Raw genomic sequence first — 15,403 nt, 5'->3', positions numbered from 1 at the left:
AAAGAAAGAAAGAAAGAAAGAAAGAAAGAAACAAACAAACAAACAAACAAACAAACAAACAAACAAACAAAGAAACAAACAAAGAAAGAAAGAAACAAAGAAACAAACTGCACTTTACTATGAACTACTTCACATCGCTATGGTGATGCACACCGTGGGCAGGATAAATGCTAATACTGGTAAGATACTTGCAATGTTGAAAGAATAGCTGTAAAAAAACACAAAAAAAACTTGATACGGAGGAGAAAGTTCAGCTCCCAGTAGGACAATACTTCTAAAGAGCTGGAGCTACAATGAAGCTGTTTAGATCAGAGATATTTATTGGTTAAAACGGTCCAGTCAAAGTCCAGACCTAAATTCAGGTGAGAATATTTGACAAAACCTCAAAAGTCATCCGTTCAGATGATTTTCGTCTCGTCTGACTATGTTTTGCTGAGAGTACCACCATCTTGAGATCAGCAGAGTTCCCAAAAAGTTTACTAAAGTAAAAGTAGCACTACTTAATTGTTGCTAAACTATTTGACTACTTGCGAGTTTTGCAATTTTTGATTTCCTTCCATCTTTAACAATTACAAAAAGGTTACACCTTTTTAAAGTCCTTCAGTACTTGCAAACAAATTGTGCGCTGTGTCACATTTTTGTCTAGTTGATCTAAATCAAATAGCGCAAACCAAATTCAAACATTTGTATTAAAATAATCCCACATTTTAAAAAATATTTTTAGTTCTCATAACTAAAAAATTGTGAATAGAACTGAACAAATCTGCTGCTTTGAACTAACTAAAAAAAATTTCCCCTGCAACAAAAGGTTTTTATCCAAAGTATTGATTCATAAGGGCTCAACACAAATACAGAAATGCACATTTTAACCATTTTTCTGTCAGATCGGGCTTTTATGCTCTAATTTATATCAATCTGGTTTCTAAAATCTTAATAAAATGCATTAATGATTGTGGAAATGTGAATAAGTTCAGGGGCTGATTAACTAAATGTGCAAAACCATATCATAAAAATCCCTTCATTTAACCAGAGTGTCTAAAGTTAGATTCAGCTCCACCTGCTGCAATGATTGATGGACCCAAACAGTGATGTGTTCTCTAAAGGATGCTTTTAATGTGTCCTGACCCGGTAAACTTCCACGCACTCAGCTGACAAAGACCGTGACGTTAGCGTTTCCGTACGAGGCACTGATTACGGATGAGCCGCACTCATAAAAACATAAATGTCTACACACAAACAGTGGTGCAATGCAGGTATCCACGGCATCATGGAATGAACTCTTTCACCGTCAGCAAAAAAAACAACAACTCATAATTCTGATCATCAGCATTTCAAAGTAACTGACTGAATGTTCCTTATATCAAAGTGTGTCAATAATACCACGAATCTGGGAGGAGAAGTACTCAGAACCAATTAAATTATCTGCACATGCAGCGTCATAATTTCCCTTGACAAGATTCCTTGAATTCAAAACTGAAAAAACTCAACTAGTTTCTTAAAATTAGAGTATTTGCATTTGATTTGAGTTTTTAAGAAAATTGATCTGCCTCAATTTAATACAAAATATTCCCGTCATCTTATTTCAATTGCAGTTTGTATATTCATCTTTTTTTAGGAACCAAAATGTTCATTCCACTCCATTTATATTTAATTACCTGCTCAAATTAGGGACAAATGTGCTTATTTTATTTTAGATTATTTATTGCTGTGAGATTGTAGTCTAAATTTGGACACCAAATATAAGAAATCAACTAACACTCCTAAATATCAATATTTTCAACTTTGGTTAATTGTGATTTTGTTTTTACCACAGATCTATGTTGTTTGGTTTCAAATTACTTTAAAAATAAACATGATGGTAATATGAAGAATTTAAGGTCATGGTCAAATGTCATGATGTCTCTTAAATTACATCTTAAATGCTCTCAGTAAAAGTAATTGAGAATCCCAGTTTGGCTTACTTTGACTATTATTTAACTTTAAGCATTTCTATGGATGCTGATAATTGGGTTAAAGGGATGGTTTTAAGTCGTAATCAAGTGTCAGAAAGTATGGAAGCCGAGTTCGATCGTGTCCCACCTGTACATTTTTACATTGGTTTTCAGAGATAATGAGTTCATTTTATCATTATCTACAGAAAAAGAAAGCTGTTTTGTAGGGATAACGGAATTATTGATCTCGAGAGAATAAACATCACTTTCTCAAGATCACGAGATGATTGATGTGTGAGTTAAACTGATTAGGCCAACATCCGCCATCCTTCAGTACCACAACAGCGGGAGAGGATTTATAAGTGTAAAACATGTGTAATTCTGTTCAATTCAGTTTATTTATATAGCACCAATTCACAACAATCTCAAGGCGTTTTACAGAGACAATTCAACCAGATCATCCAGTCAAACTGATTCAAAGTTTCCTATCTATGGAAAACCAGTTGATTGCATCGACTCATTGACTTGAAGGTAATCCCTCACATGAAGCATGCTCGTAGAGACAGTGGAGAGAGAAAAAAACACCCAGAGATTCAAAAAGGCAGCTCCCATGTCAGAGGATGAAGAGAGCACATCCAGCCAATCACAGTCAGAGAAACAGGACAACACTGGAAAACAGGCAGAGCTCCAACATCTATAAACAAAGGTGTTGATGGCAGCAGCACAGCTGATATTTCTCTCCAGGATGGAGTCACAGACCAGATGAAGCTACTATGAGAAAAAAAATAGAGAGCATAACGTCAGAGATTGAACTAACAAATTCTGCAGAGTGGGAGAATAGAGATAGAATGAAGCAGAATGATGAAAAAGGGTCCCTATGTCCTCCAGCAGTCTAAGCCTATAGCAGCATAACTACAGAGATTGCTCTGAGCCACTCTAACTATAAGCTATAAGTTAATAATCCTATATATAGCCTAACTTCTAGGTAACAAGATGAGGTTGTTGGTTAGGTGATTTGCTTCCATGTTTGATTCAAAGGCCATTTAGACCTTTCCGCGCTTCAGCACCGGGTTGTTTCTGAACAGTTACACCTATAACAGGCGTAAGATGTAAGACATTAACCAGTAACCCGCCAAATTACATCAGATTCAAGATTTTCAGTTAAAACTGCAAGAACACTGCAGTTTTAACTGATTGCATGTAAAAAAAATTAATTATCTTCTGATAATCATGTTATCATGAAGAGAATACAATAAAAAAAAAAAACATTTGAATATGACCGACCTTTTAATTAGAGTTATTGTTAAAGACAAGTTAACAAGAAAGAAATTGGTTTCCGTGAAATCCTCCAACTGATACCGGCCAAAAATAACTCAAAGTTCTCGCCTCAAGCTCTACAGCTGTGAAACAGCTTCATCCATGAACAGGCAGACGTTGCCCAAGCATGTTTAACTCTGGTCAGATGCTGTAAAACCCAAGTTCCTTTCATTTGGTGTCTGTGATTATAATCTGAGTATAAATTCAATCTGTTTAACATATTTGGATAATAAATTAGGGTTTTAAAGGGGCATGGTCAAAATCTTACACCTGATGGAGATGTAAAAGCACACTAAGGGACTCTTTATGTCTTTATGTCCCTAAAACCCTCCAGTTTGGATGAATTAAACTGATTTTGTGAGGAAACAGCATGGTGGCTTTGCTTACTTATCAGGTTCAGGATTACATTAACTTGCTTCACTAATGGATAGATTTATCATAAATATATTTACTCAGATTGTCCTCACTTTATAGTTATTTGATTATATTTTAGACAACATTTTTAAGGTGGAGATATTTTAGCACCAATGTGTAGCTCTAGAATCACAACAGAAAATACCTAAATGATTGAATTTTGAAAATCTTCCTGCTTTTTTGCTGTATCCTCCCCTTTAAATTTGTCAACAACCTGATAGTTTTATTGCTTCCTGGTTCCCCAAACATCCTCCAAATAGGTTGAAACATTTTAGCTTCTAAAAAAGCAGCTGAGCAAACTGACACACGGCGGAAAATCTTCCACTCTTTTAAAAACTCTTCTGGTCCAAACCTAAACCTTAAAAATGACACATGAAACGGAGCAAATTGGCCACATATTGTCACTTCACCAAAACATCCTCAGCTGCTGATCTAACACGCTGGTCCTCTCAGGATTAGTTATCTTAGCACAGACACACACAGTGAATCACACTTGACTGCCTTTTTTCCTGGATGAACAGATTCAGTTTTACGGCTCCGTCTGGTCATGCTGTGGTCAAGGAGGCTATGTGACTGCTGTCAGGTTTACCACTTCAGAGCTCCTCCTCTTTGGAACCCTGCTTCATCACACCCCCACCACACACACACTCAAGTTTGCATTTCTATCCTTATTTAGACTCTACATTGACTTGCAATCCTTTTAGTTACTGCATTTAAGCTTAACCATTTTCAGTATATTCCTAATCCAAACTTTAACCTAAAGTGAATTCACACCATAACTCTAAATTGACTCTTTAGGGTAAAAAAAACGGGATCTGCCACATTAGGACCAACATTTGGTCCCTGCAAGGCGACAGAAAACTGTCCTAAATAGGTAACATATACAAGTACGCCGCGGTAGGAAATGGTAATTCTGCCCACTTTTATCATTAAATACTTAATCCTAATCCCCCTAAATGTGAATATGGGGGAACTGAATGTGCACGTTAGAATTTGGTAAAGTGAGACGGAGTTAAAGCTAGGGTCTGCATGCATAGAGGGAACCCACCTGATCTGAGTCATAGTCTTACATGCTGAATTTTCCCCATATAGAAAATCAAAAACAGATGTTAGGACCCATTAGCTGCATTATTACAGCAATTAATTCAGTTGAAAAAAGGTGGGAATTATAGAACGTATGAATTAAATGAAAGGAGGAGACTCCAATATAAAATACAACCTAATTAAAGCAACACTGTGTGACTTTTGACCCAAGTATTACCTTAAGTTGATTTTTCAGATCAATATTTAGAGCTTGGTGCGTTTTAACGCTCCATACAGGCGGCTCTTCTTAAGAACTCGTTTATGTAACCTGAGCGGGTCGGATGGCCACTAAATGGGTCATGTGACCTGACAAGATTTTCCTGGAAGTTACAGCTTAAGCACCCCCAGTGGCTAAAGGTTAGAGTGGCTTTAAAGTCTTCAAGTCTTTCAAAATGACCAATGCTGAGTTCGAATTCAGAGGCTGCTTCTTCCGCAGGCCAGATTCGTCGGCCAATTATGTTATAACGCGACGCAGAGGTCTGTTTGGATTGGAAGACTCTTCGTTATGCATCCGACGAATGCGTCCTTCTTTTTAAAGGACGGGTCTGGTGTATCCTCTGTAGCTTTGGGTATCCCATGATTCATTGCGAGTCCTAGGAAGCCGGCTGCTCTGTGATCAGAGGAAAAAGATACATGGCGCCAAACAGTGGTGAAGATTGAAAGTGCAGTTTAATATAGGTATGTGAATAATTCCGTCTGAAATGAATAAAAATGATTGTTTTAAATGTTTATTGGGTCAGATATGTGGCGGGTAATGTTTGGTTTATTGAAAGGTTTTATCCGTCTCTCTGTAAATGAGTTTGGCTGATATTTAAGCACAGATTCCAATATTTCAACAGTGTGGGAACTATAACTATGATATCTGCGATGATGGTACTGCTGCTGAAGCTCCTCAGAGATGTTATTAGCGAACAGAACAGTAGCAAGAAGTTCAGTATCAATTCTTTGCCTGCTTTGTGTGTCAATTGTCAACTTCTAGGCAACAGAGCGTATGGGCGGCGAAAGCCAGGGAAGGATGGACCTGTTTGAAACCACAGCCGAAAGTCTGGCCTCGAAGGACTCAGTCCAGATAGACCGGGTCCTTGGAGGATGCAGCCTCTGAAATCGAACACACCCATTGGTTCTGTTTTTTTTTTGTTCCTCTTTTACTCGTTGGATAACAGTTGGCAAACCGTCTTTAGACGCATTACTGCCACCAACTGGTAAGGAGCGAAACAGCTGTAGATTCGTACTGGTGGTTTTGCAGAATTGTAACTTCTAAACTTGTAGCACATGTATGAGTAGAAACTGGAAACAAATACAGATCTTAAATGTATTTACAAATTCAGACACTGATTCATACCTTTTCATTGACCCCATACTTAATCTATTGACTCAATTCTGGGAGTGAGTATTCCAAGTCTAGATCTCAAACTTCTTCATAAAAGTGAGGCTATTCATAGGATTATTCATAGAATAACACATGATTTACATTTATAAATCCTCTCCTACTTTTGTGGTATTGAAGGATGTAGGTCCTTCTTAGTTCTGGAGGCTAAACATCACATAAGAAAGTAAACAACAGCGATCCACCTCCTGACAGACTTCTGCTTCCTCTAAAACTTGCAGGTTTACATGCAGACTTTGCATATTGTTGGTCCCCTCTGGGCTACTTTCCCTACATGCAAGTCAGCATCCACCATTTTGCATCTAATTTCCTTCTTCTCCTGTAAGGTGAACCTAATGAGCTTCAGCAAACTAACATGTCGTCCGGGCAACTGCAGCCTGTTGCAGACCTGCATGAGGTTTTTGCATGGGAGGATGTTTGTGTGAGGGTAATCTCTGTGGGAGATAGGAGCTGCTGTGTCAGGATCCTGAATGGTACATGACCTCAGCATTAACAAGCTTGACTACGCCACAAATAGCCTGTTAATGAGGCTCTGACGGAGGACGGCCATTGATCCTCCTCGGTCAGGTAACTAAGAGCTGCAAACCAACTGGCCCACTTGGTCTGTGAAAAACAGTCCATCTGACACTTGAAAACAGGGTTAGTGAAGCTTTTAGTGAATTTCATTCCCAGACTGATCAGTTTGTTGCAGACAAGGTGTCAGATCTCACTGTATTAGTCTCAAACTTGTCCCTAACATGAAATAATCTGGTATTAAACAGATTATGCACACATGCATTCACACTCAGGTTGAACAAGTATTCAGAGGTCGACTCAAAACCCCCACATTTAAAGGACTAAGAAGGAATTTTATGCTACAAACCAAGTTATGGGGAAGAATAATGAGAAATGGTTTAGGATACATCCAATTATATGGAGTGAATTTTGTTCTGTTATTGTTACAAGCAAAGAACATGTTTTGTAAATGGAAATGTAAAAATTCGAAACCATAAATTAAACTTTGAAAAACATTGAAACCCAGAAAAGGATTGGAGAATATCTTTGATTTCTCAATTTTCTTTGTTTACAGATTTTGTATTTTCTCTTTTTTTTTTTTACAAATTTTATATTTTCGAAAAACAAAAATTTCAAACTACAAATCAATTTTTTTTCCCTCATTTTGTTTTCCAGATCATATTCTCTTTACTTCAGGGGGCTTCGCCTTTGGAGTGAAGACCAAAGACGTGTTTCTATTGGTCTGCATGGACATAAGCAACTATTTCATTGGTAGGGATTTAAGTACATAGAATGTGAATAACAAAATACAATTTGTAGAACTGCTTTTATAAAAACAATTTGGGAAAAAAAAAAATCTGAGCAAACAGCTTAGTCCATTCAACCATTATTGTAACCCTGGATGGTCGACCAGTAACGTTACTCTCGAAATCTTTTAAAATGAGTTCAAAGCCTTGTTTCTGAATTACATTTTATTTGAATTTCTATTTACAGAAGGCATCCTTTACTGAAACAATAATGGAGCAAAATTCACTCCGTATCTGTAAAGCCTAACGATTCGATTCTTTTTAGCCAATTTTTGCTGAAGGCCTTTTAAAGTCCATCTTTAAATGTTTTGCCTCATTCTCAGACTGGATAGAGAAATTTGACTTAAGACTTTTCATGATATTCCTCATTGGAATAAGATTAACTTCTGCTTGTTAACCCCTCAGCATGACACCGCCACCACTATTTATGTATAGTTATGAAAAATGAATTTTCTTGTTAAAGTTGGTCTATTTTAGGCTTTCCTTCTGCTTTCACTGATGACATTTTAAACAGTTTATGAAAGCAGCTTCCTGAATGCAGATAGTCGCCACGAGCAGCATGATTCATCAGTGATAGTAATTGGAAAACAGCCATAAATGCACCGCCTCTGCTGCAGAGCGTGTCCTTATATGGAAGCGAGGAGCATTCCGATCATAGAGGGGGAAAAAAAAGGAAAACATTGACTGGAAATTCTCCCCACGTGATTTTATTGTACCAACAAATGCAAAAATTAACTGTACAACAATCATGTGCACATCCATTCAAGACTACATAAATATAAATAAAACTAACAAAAAAGGAACATTTCAAGTATCTCAAACAAACAGAAGAGCATCGGCTTATTTCCAGTCTCAAACACTTTAGTATAAAACAAAAATCCCCCCATGACTCTAATAACATCCCAGTCCAGTTCCACCATATGTACACCAACATTTACAGAATATTAACAGTAGTGTAACAAAAATAGGTGCTTCTTTTTGTGCATAGCAGTCAATGACGGCGAATAATGAAATCAATCATATTTTCCACAAAAAAAGGTTAGAGAAACTACACACAATTTAAAAGACTAAAGAAAAAGTAGCGCATTGAAATGATATGTAGAGTTATTAGGTGAAATGTTGAAATTCTGAGAGTCCAGACGGCGAGAGGAGCAGCGTCTGAATTACAAAGCGAGCGCTACAGGCACTCTACGGCGAAATAAAATATGTGCAAAATGTTGCTTGGTTTGTAACATGTCAGCATACAGAGGATTACGCCATGATTTATAAACACGGCCTTTATGACGATAAATAGGTTATTAACTGAACCGCAAGGTCGTAAAGGAGGGGGGCAAAAAAACAAAAAAATGGATTTAAAACTATTAGTTTAGTCTTTGGTCTGAAACCATCATCCAGTTGGTCAGTCAGTAATAAAGACTAAAGGAGCCACAGAGTCTGCAGGTTGGAGCAAAGTCTGACAATGAGGCAAAAACAAAAAACAACAAAACAAACATCCAAGTTGTGTTGATAAAGATGAAGCAGGTGGTTTCACTGGTTCCGCCTCGGGGTCCCAGCGGTCCGCTCCCGGCGCTAGCAGGGCTGCAGGATGTCGTGGCAAACGGACGAGCCTCTCAGGTTCTGCAGAAACAGACGGAGAGTTCAGCTTCCCGCGGCAGAGACGCCCTGAGGCCGGATCACACCTCAAACCAACTTTATGGGCGTGCCCGCAGGTTTCTATTCTACAAGCTCATTCTTTCCCAGTGCGCCACCAGAACCAGCTCAAACTGGTTAGCTCCGGTAGCTACTGAAGCAGGCAGCTTAAAGAAACAGAAACTGGAATATTTAGAGGGGTTTTCTTTAAGCAAGAGGTTGAGGCCATGCATAAGTATTCACACCCTATTAAATCAACAAGAAAAAGGTTTGAATTTGGGGAGAAAAAAAAATAAAATCTGATCTTAAATGAAAATTTTGCATTTTTAGTTTTTCTCCAAGTTTGATTCCTTCTATCAATCTAATTAGCTGATCGTTTTAATCAGTCATCTGGTTTGATTATGGAGGGTGTGAATACTTGAACCAAGCGGATGCAGATCCACATTTACCTTTGACAGCTAAGATGGAAAACCACCTTTAGATAGTGGAGGATGGTGCGTCTATGAGGAGCAGAGGTGAACCAGAGACAGAGAGACGGACAGTGACGACACAGCAGAGGAATGACAGGAATGTGATGCTGGGAAGTCTCATTTCCATATGAATCTGCTCTGGTTTTCACTTCCACAACAGCAGATTGCATCATTTCCCCCCCAATGATTCAGCTCTGAGTTATGAATGAGCTTCATCTGATACTTACAGGCAGACTTGGCCCAGCCAGCGCTGCGAGGCGTAAAGGAGGGCGACAAACGAATGAGAGAGAGCGGACATGCAGAGAATGACGGTGAGGGAATGCATGCAGGAGGAGGAGTTTGGAGGCATACCTGTCCGGCCAGAGCGAGGGGGAATTGTGAGGAGGCGCAGAGGGCGAGCGACGCCACCGAGCTGGGCAGCTCCTGGATGGGAGCCTCGTCCAGGTCCTCGATGCGCGGCTTCTTGATGTTGGACTCTGGGCTGGTCAGAGGGGTGACGCTGTTCCTCCTGATCAGCGTGCCGGGGCCCCTCCTCACCTCCTGTAGGGCGGAGGAGGCCGGAGAGTCAGATAATCCAGGTTTAAAGCCTTAATCTAAACTGGCGGCGGTGGGAGGTCGTACCTCGGGTCTGTCCCTGTGGGTGTTCACCGCCTCCACGTTCAGACTGATGGACTCCACCTTGCAGCCGTAGGCCACCGGGGTCAGCTTCAGCACTGTGTGGAGCGGACACTTCAGGTACGGCATCTCATCTGAAAGCAGCACAACGTTAGAAAGCAGGAAAGGATCCGGATTAATGCAGACGCCGGCGCTGATTCCTACCTGCACTCTTATCCAGGAAGTAGGCGAGCAGGCAGCGCATCACGGCCTGATGGCAGATCACCAGGACGTTCTCCTGCCTCTCCAGCTCCATGATCACCGGCTCCACCCGCTGGACCAGGTCCTGGTAGGACTGGAATTGAGAGCGGACAGTTAAAACTCCTCGTCCTGCTCACATGTCACCAAACCAACCCTTTAGGGCTGCCGTACCTCTCCGGCTGGGTAGCGGTAGTAGTATTTGTCTTCGTCTCTCAGGGCGAACTCCTCAGGAAATTTCTCCTTCACTTCGTCATACGTCATCTCCTCACACATCCCCTAAAAACACAGATCGTCTCCATCAGACGGAGAACGGCGGCGATTGGAAGGCGTTTCTAGGGGCGACACTCACCGCGTCAATCTCATTCAGCGCCTTCCACTGCTCGTAGGGGACTCCCAGGTGCTCCGCCGTCTGGATGCTGCGGCACAGCTGGCTGGTCCACACCTTCAGGTCCTTCAGCTGCTGCTCCTGAACGAACCGAGCCAAGGCGGCCGAGAACTGCAAGAAGGAAGCAGACGGATGTCAAACACTGGGTTTAAGGGGTTAGAGAACCACTGGGCGGCGGGTCGTACCTGTCGGCCCCGCGGCGAGAGCCCGGCGTCGCCTCCCAGACGTCCCTCCAGGTTGTCGGTGCTTTCTCCGTGTCGACACAGGTAGATGGTGCGCGGCTGGACGTGGATGTTCATCAGGTAGTAGACGATCTTACTCTGAATGTGATCCTGGATCTTGTTGACAAGGAAACGCCGCCCCACATCTATTACCTTGATGAAGGAGTTATCCCTGCAGAGAGGAGAGGGTGAGCGGTCGGCCCGGGAGGATGCATCCGAATCAGCAGGCGGAGCTAAACTCCATACCTGTCGTAGTGATCTGGGTCCAGCGGCTGGTAGCTGGTTCTGTAGCATTCGATCCTCTTCTGGAAATCCATCATGGCCTCCGTCTTGTTGCAGTCCTTGTAGTCCGGACAGGACACCTTCACTTCCTGTACGGGGAGGAAAACTGTCAGACGGCAAACGACGCGCCCGGTTCCAGACAGAAACAAAGACGTGAGGAACTGTTTCATTGATCAGCGGGCTTTTAAATGACGCAGCCCTTCATGGTGAACAAAAACAGGCAGGAGTCGTGAGGTTTAACTCACCATGATGTTTGATGCGATGACGCTGGGATCTTCACATACGGACTCGATGAAGAAGATCTGGAGATTAGAAACAAATTCAGATTTAATCAAACCTTTGAGAGACCATTGACCCAAATATAGAGAGAATTCAGTTCTAACATTGATGCAAAGAACAGATTTTGTAATTGGAAAATCCAGAAATGACACTCGTCCATTAAAAAAATAAAAATAAAACACACACACACACCACATCATATTTTTTTGTTTATATCAAATTTTACTAAATGCAGCCCAGATGCATTTCTATTGGTCTGTTAGCTACAACATGTTTATTGGTCATGGGATTGTTTGGAATATAATCTGGAAAGCAAATTTTGAAAAAGAATACACACTGTAAAAACAAAACAAAAAGAAGTTTGGATGAGAAAAAAAAAAAAGTTTAAATGATCTCATTTTGGTTTTTTTCCCCCAAACCATGTTCTTTGCAACAATAATGGAACAAAATTCCCTCCATACCTAAACCCGTACCTTAAAGTCGTTCTCGATGCCAAACTGGAGGATCAGATCCCGCCGATCTCTCGTAGTGTTTGTGGCGTCAAAAACCTGGAAGAATCATAAGAGTCAATTTAAATGATGTTCTGGTTTAATGTAGTCTTTCTGAAAGCGGCGAGCAAACTCACCGCCGCCTGGCCTCCCTCATCCTTCAGGTAGGATTTGACGTCCCTCAAAGCTGCTAAGGCACACTGCCTGAAAATAGAAATATTAAATGAATATTAAAGGGAGAGAACCATATAGGAAGTAAAGCAATGTGACTAAAGGAGAGACCTACTGTCTGATTTTCACGGCGGACTCGTTATCAGGCTTGAAGAAGTCATAGGAGCTGTAATTCTTTACAGCCTCCCTGCGGTACTCTCCAACGTTAAAAACTGCAGAGGACACAGAAAGAGGGGAGACGAACCATGAACGCTATGTCCCTGACAGAAACATGACTCCAAGGGGGGGGTCGCTATGTACCTTTGGTGGGTATGCCGATCCAGTTGAGGTAGCGGGTGAGCTTCTTGGAAATGTACGTCTTTCCTCGAGCAGGAAGCCCCACCATCACAATGACGGTCGGGGGGTTGGCGAAGTGGGGGGCTCCAGTTCCTGCCGAGAGGGAAGGAGTCATGAATAGTTATCCTTCAATTCCACCTCACTGCATTTGACCCACTTCAGGAAATAAATGATTATGCACAATTCAAACAAACTGATGGCAAATATGCAAAAATCTGACAAGTGCACATTTGGCACCATTCCTGCTGCTCCCCGATGTTCTCCCAAGAGGCTCGTTTACACTTCGTCACCGCTTTGGTTAATCTTGTTTCCATAACATTAGACCTCAACGTGGAAAAACAAACCAAACTCTGAACTCATTCATTAGAATCAGATATTCCAGCTGGAAATGTCAGTTCCCATCAAATAATAAAAAAACTGCAAAAATGGGTTTAAGTCTAAAATAATTGACTAGCAGGATTCTGTAAAAGACAATTTTTGTCATTTCCCCCCAGTTAATATAGTAAATGCATCAATCCTTAAATGAGTCAATTTATGAGGATTCACCAATAAATTATCAAAACAAGTGTTACTACTGATTCTGTTATGCAAGTGTATAATTTAGCCATTTCTTTAAACATTACACCAGAAACATGCATATATCATACAGCATTAAAATGCAAACATATTTCCTACTTTTTCCTCCCTCAAATTTTCACGTTTTTTCAAAAGGTTTTAAACTAAAAAGCAGATAAAATCGGGCTCCCATAGCTTGAAGCTAACACAGATCTGTCACTTCCTGTTTTATTTACTTAATTTAGCATCCGCTCGCTACGTCACTGGTTGAATAACTAATTGTTTTGTCTTTAATTTGTTTGCTTTTCGTAAAATATATATCTATATATAATATAATAATAAATAATTAATACAAAATAACAGACTCATTTTATTTAACTGCGTAGTTTCGAAACAGTTCGTCAGAAATTCAGAAACCCGGGCTGACCAATAGCAAAACTTCTCCGTCGTCATGTCCAGGAATCTGAAAGCAGGGGGTTACGGTCGCCATGGTAACAGGTGCTTCCTCCAGCGGCACAGTTCACCGAGTGCACGGTGACGTAGACCATGTGCCGATAAGGACCACCAATCACCAGGCTGCAAATTTAAAAATGCCGGTGGTTTGCGTATAAAAAAAGAAAAGAAAAAAAAAAACGAGGTACGCATGCTACGGCACCGAATTTTAAGGCCGCCATCATAGATGAAAAAGGACAAAGCTGACATAATGTGAAAAAAAACGCATAGTTCCGCGGGATGAGCATCACCTTGAGAGATTTTCTTACCTCTTCGCTTGTCATCCTTGGTGGGAACCCAGATCTTTTGGATCCTGTTCTGGGTGAGCTCTCTTGGCATTCCTTTAGGAGCTGAATAAAAAGCACACAGTTACGACGGAAGGAGGTCGTTTTAATCCCGAGGATTGAATAAAAATGATTGAAGATAAGCGGGAAGTAGTCTGAGCCGAAGCTTGACTGGCCTTGTCCTTCACTGCTCACTGAGCTAATCTGCCGGTCTGCGGCACACATCCGCTATTTAAGCCGGCAAAGCAACGTGATGCTGTGACGAAGCCAGCCGTAATTCACGCATGCGTAAACAAACATACGAGACACTGATGCAAGAGGGTTCAGGTTTCAACTAGGACATCACAGCGCCACCTAGCGGTGAGTATATTAATAGCCAAACTGCTTTATTTAAAAAATAAAACCTGTTTTATAAACTTTTTATTTTTATTTCAACCTTTAATTCTATGTTTTTTAATAGTATGTTTATTAGTATATCTAATAATATGTTTTTTAAACAATACTATTAGATTTTTTTGGAAAATAAAAAACTTTTATAAAACGAAGCTTAGTTTTAATTTTTAATTATGACCCATTTTTATCATATAATCATATTTCTTTCATTTTTATTTTTTTTTTATATTTGACGTTAATTAAAAAATATATATATATATATATTGCTTTTTTCATTGTGGTAAATGCAAAAGCCTTTTAAAACGTCCCCTCCTTCGCAATATTTTGTAATTTAATCGTTACATAAGGTTATATATATATATATATGAAACACTTTAGGATTATAATTTAAGAAATAATTTAAATTAAAGTATTTTAATATATATTTGTTTTTATGGGGTTTTTTTTCAAACGTTTTGTAAAAAATATACAATTCCTTGATTTTTATTTGAAATGAAACAGTATTGTAAAATGACCTTAATATATTTTTTTATATTTTTCATTTAAATGCTTTTATTTGTGAGGTAACTTTCTGTCTTTACCGAGGAATCACCGCTGGTGGCATTTTTGGGTTTATTGTTAGACCTTGCAGACGTGCAGAGCCGCACGTCCCTCACACATGGGCCCCTGAGTCATGATGGGCATAATTAAAACTATAAGGTTCATCTGCAAGCGCTGCTGATATAAAGGCTTGAAATTTTGTGAAAATTATGAATTGCATGTTTTTGATTTTTTTATTTAATTATTTTTTTATACTACGATAAATAATGGACTTTGCACCTAATAAATGTGGAGTCATGATTCAGAAAATAATTTATGACCTGTTGCTTTAATAGAAATAATATCCTCAAAGCTTTATGGGATTTTAAATTGTCTTTCATGTGTGCTTTTTATGGTTTTTCTTTTTTTCTTTTCTTGCATGCTCTTCCCATTCAGACACCCGGCTGGCTGGGGATGAAAAAGAGAGAGAAAAAAACGGGGGTCAAAAAAGGGGATGTGCTGCGTGCCGCTGCAGAAGTCTGCAATGGAGATCTGCGCTGCAAACGCTCCTGCACCGACTAGGCAATGCCATTAACCCTTTAAAGCCTGGA

At 40.0% G+C, this 15,403-nt stretch overlaps 1 protein-coding gene across 3 annotated transcripts; it reads right to left on the bottom strand.

Moving 5' to 3' along the window:
* Positions 1 to 8,107: 8,107 nt before the first annotated feature.
* pfkfb3 (6-phosphofructo-2-kinase/fructose-2,6-biphosphatase 3) lies at positions 8,108 to 14,099 on the bottom strand. Of its 3 annotated transcripts, none has more exons than XM_015392795.1 (15): positions 13,866 to 14,099; positions 12,514 to 12,642; positions 12,329 to 12,425; positions 12,180 to 12,246; positions 12,028 to 12,102; positions 11,521 to 11,577; positions 11,240 to 11,364; positions 10,958 to 11,165; positions 10,737 to 10,883; positions 10,559 to 10,663; positions 10,352 to 10,481; positions 10,154 to 10,281; positions 9,884 to 10,072; positions 9,760 to 9,782; positions 8,108 to 9,050 (listed from the first exon to the last, which is right to left on the bottom strand). In XM_015392795.1, the coding sequence occupies exons 1-15, from the start codon at positions 13,933 to 13,935 to the stop codon at positions 9,044 to 9,046; spliced, it is 1,557 nt and encodes a 518-aa protein (XP_015248281.1). In that variant the 5' UTR covers positions 13,936 to 14,099; the 3' UTR covers positions 8,108 to 9,043. The 3 variants fall into 3 exon arrangements, with proteins under 3 accessions (XP_015248281.1, XP_015248280.1, XP_015248279.1); XM_015392793.1 differs by lacking the exon at positions 8,108 to 9,050 and adding an exon at positions 9,409 to 9,562; XM_015392794.1 differs by lacking the exon at positions 9,760 to 9,782 and having other exon boundaries at positions 8,109 to 9,050.
* Positions 14,100 to 15,403: the final 1,304 nt, after the last annotated feature.

Source organism: Cyprinodon variegatus, unplaced genomic scaffold (assembly GCF_000732505.1).
Source record: "Cyprinodon variegatus isolate N-32 unplaced genomic scaffold, C_variegatus-1.0 Scaffold607, whole genome shotgun sequence".
Lineage (NCBI taxonomy): Eukaryota > Metazoa > Chordata > Actinopteri > Cyprinodontiformes > Cyprinodontidae > Cyprinodon > Cyprinodon variegatus.
Note: the sequence above shows the minus strand (reverse complement) of the source record. Positions and strands in the feature narration are given on the sequence as shown.

What these genes read in the sequence shown, in the direction of transcription:
- pfkfb3 (XM_015392793.1), bottom strand. Translation starts at nt 13,935, where the DNA reads ATGCCAAGAGAGCTCACCCAGAACAGGATCCAAAAGATCTGGGTTCCC. An exon ending in CAAGGATGACAAGCGAAGAG is followed by an intron (nt 12,643 to 13,865) that starts GTAAGAAAATCT and finishes CCCTCTCGGCAG; the next exon opens with GAACTGGAGCCCCCCACTTC. An exon ending in CGCTGAATGAGATTGACGCG is followed by an intron (nt 10,664 to 10,736) that starts GTGAGTGTCGCC and finishes CTGTGTTTTTAG; the next exon opens with GGGATGTGTGAGGAGATGAC.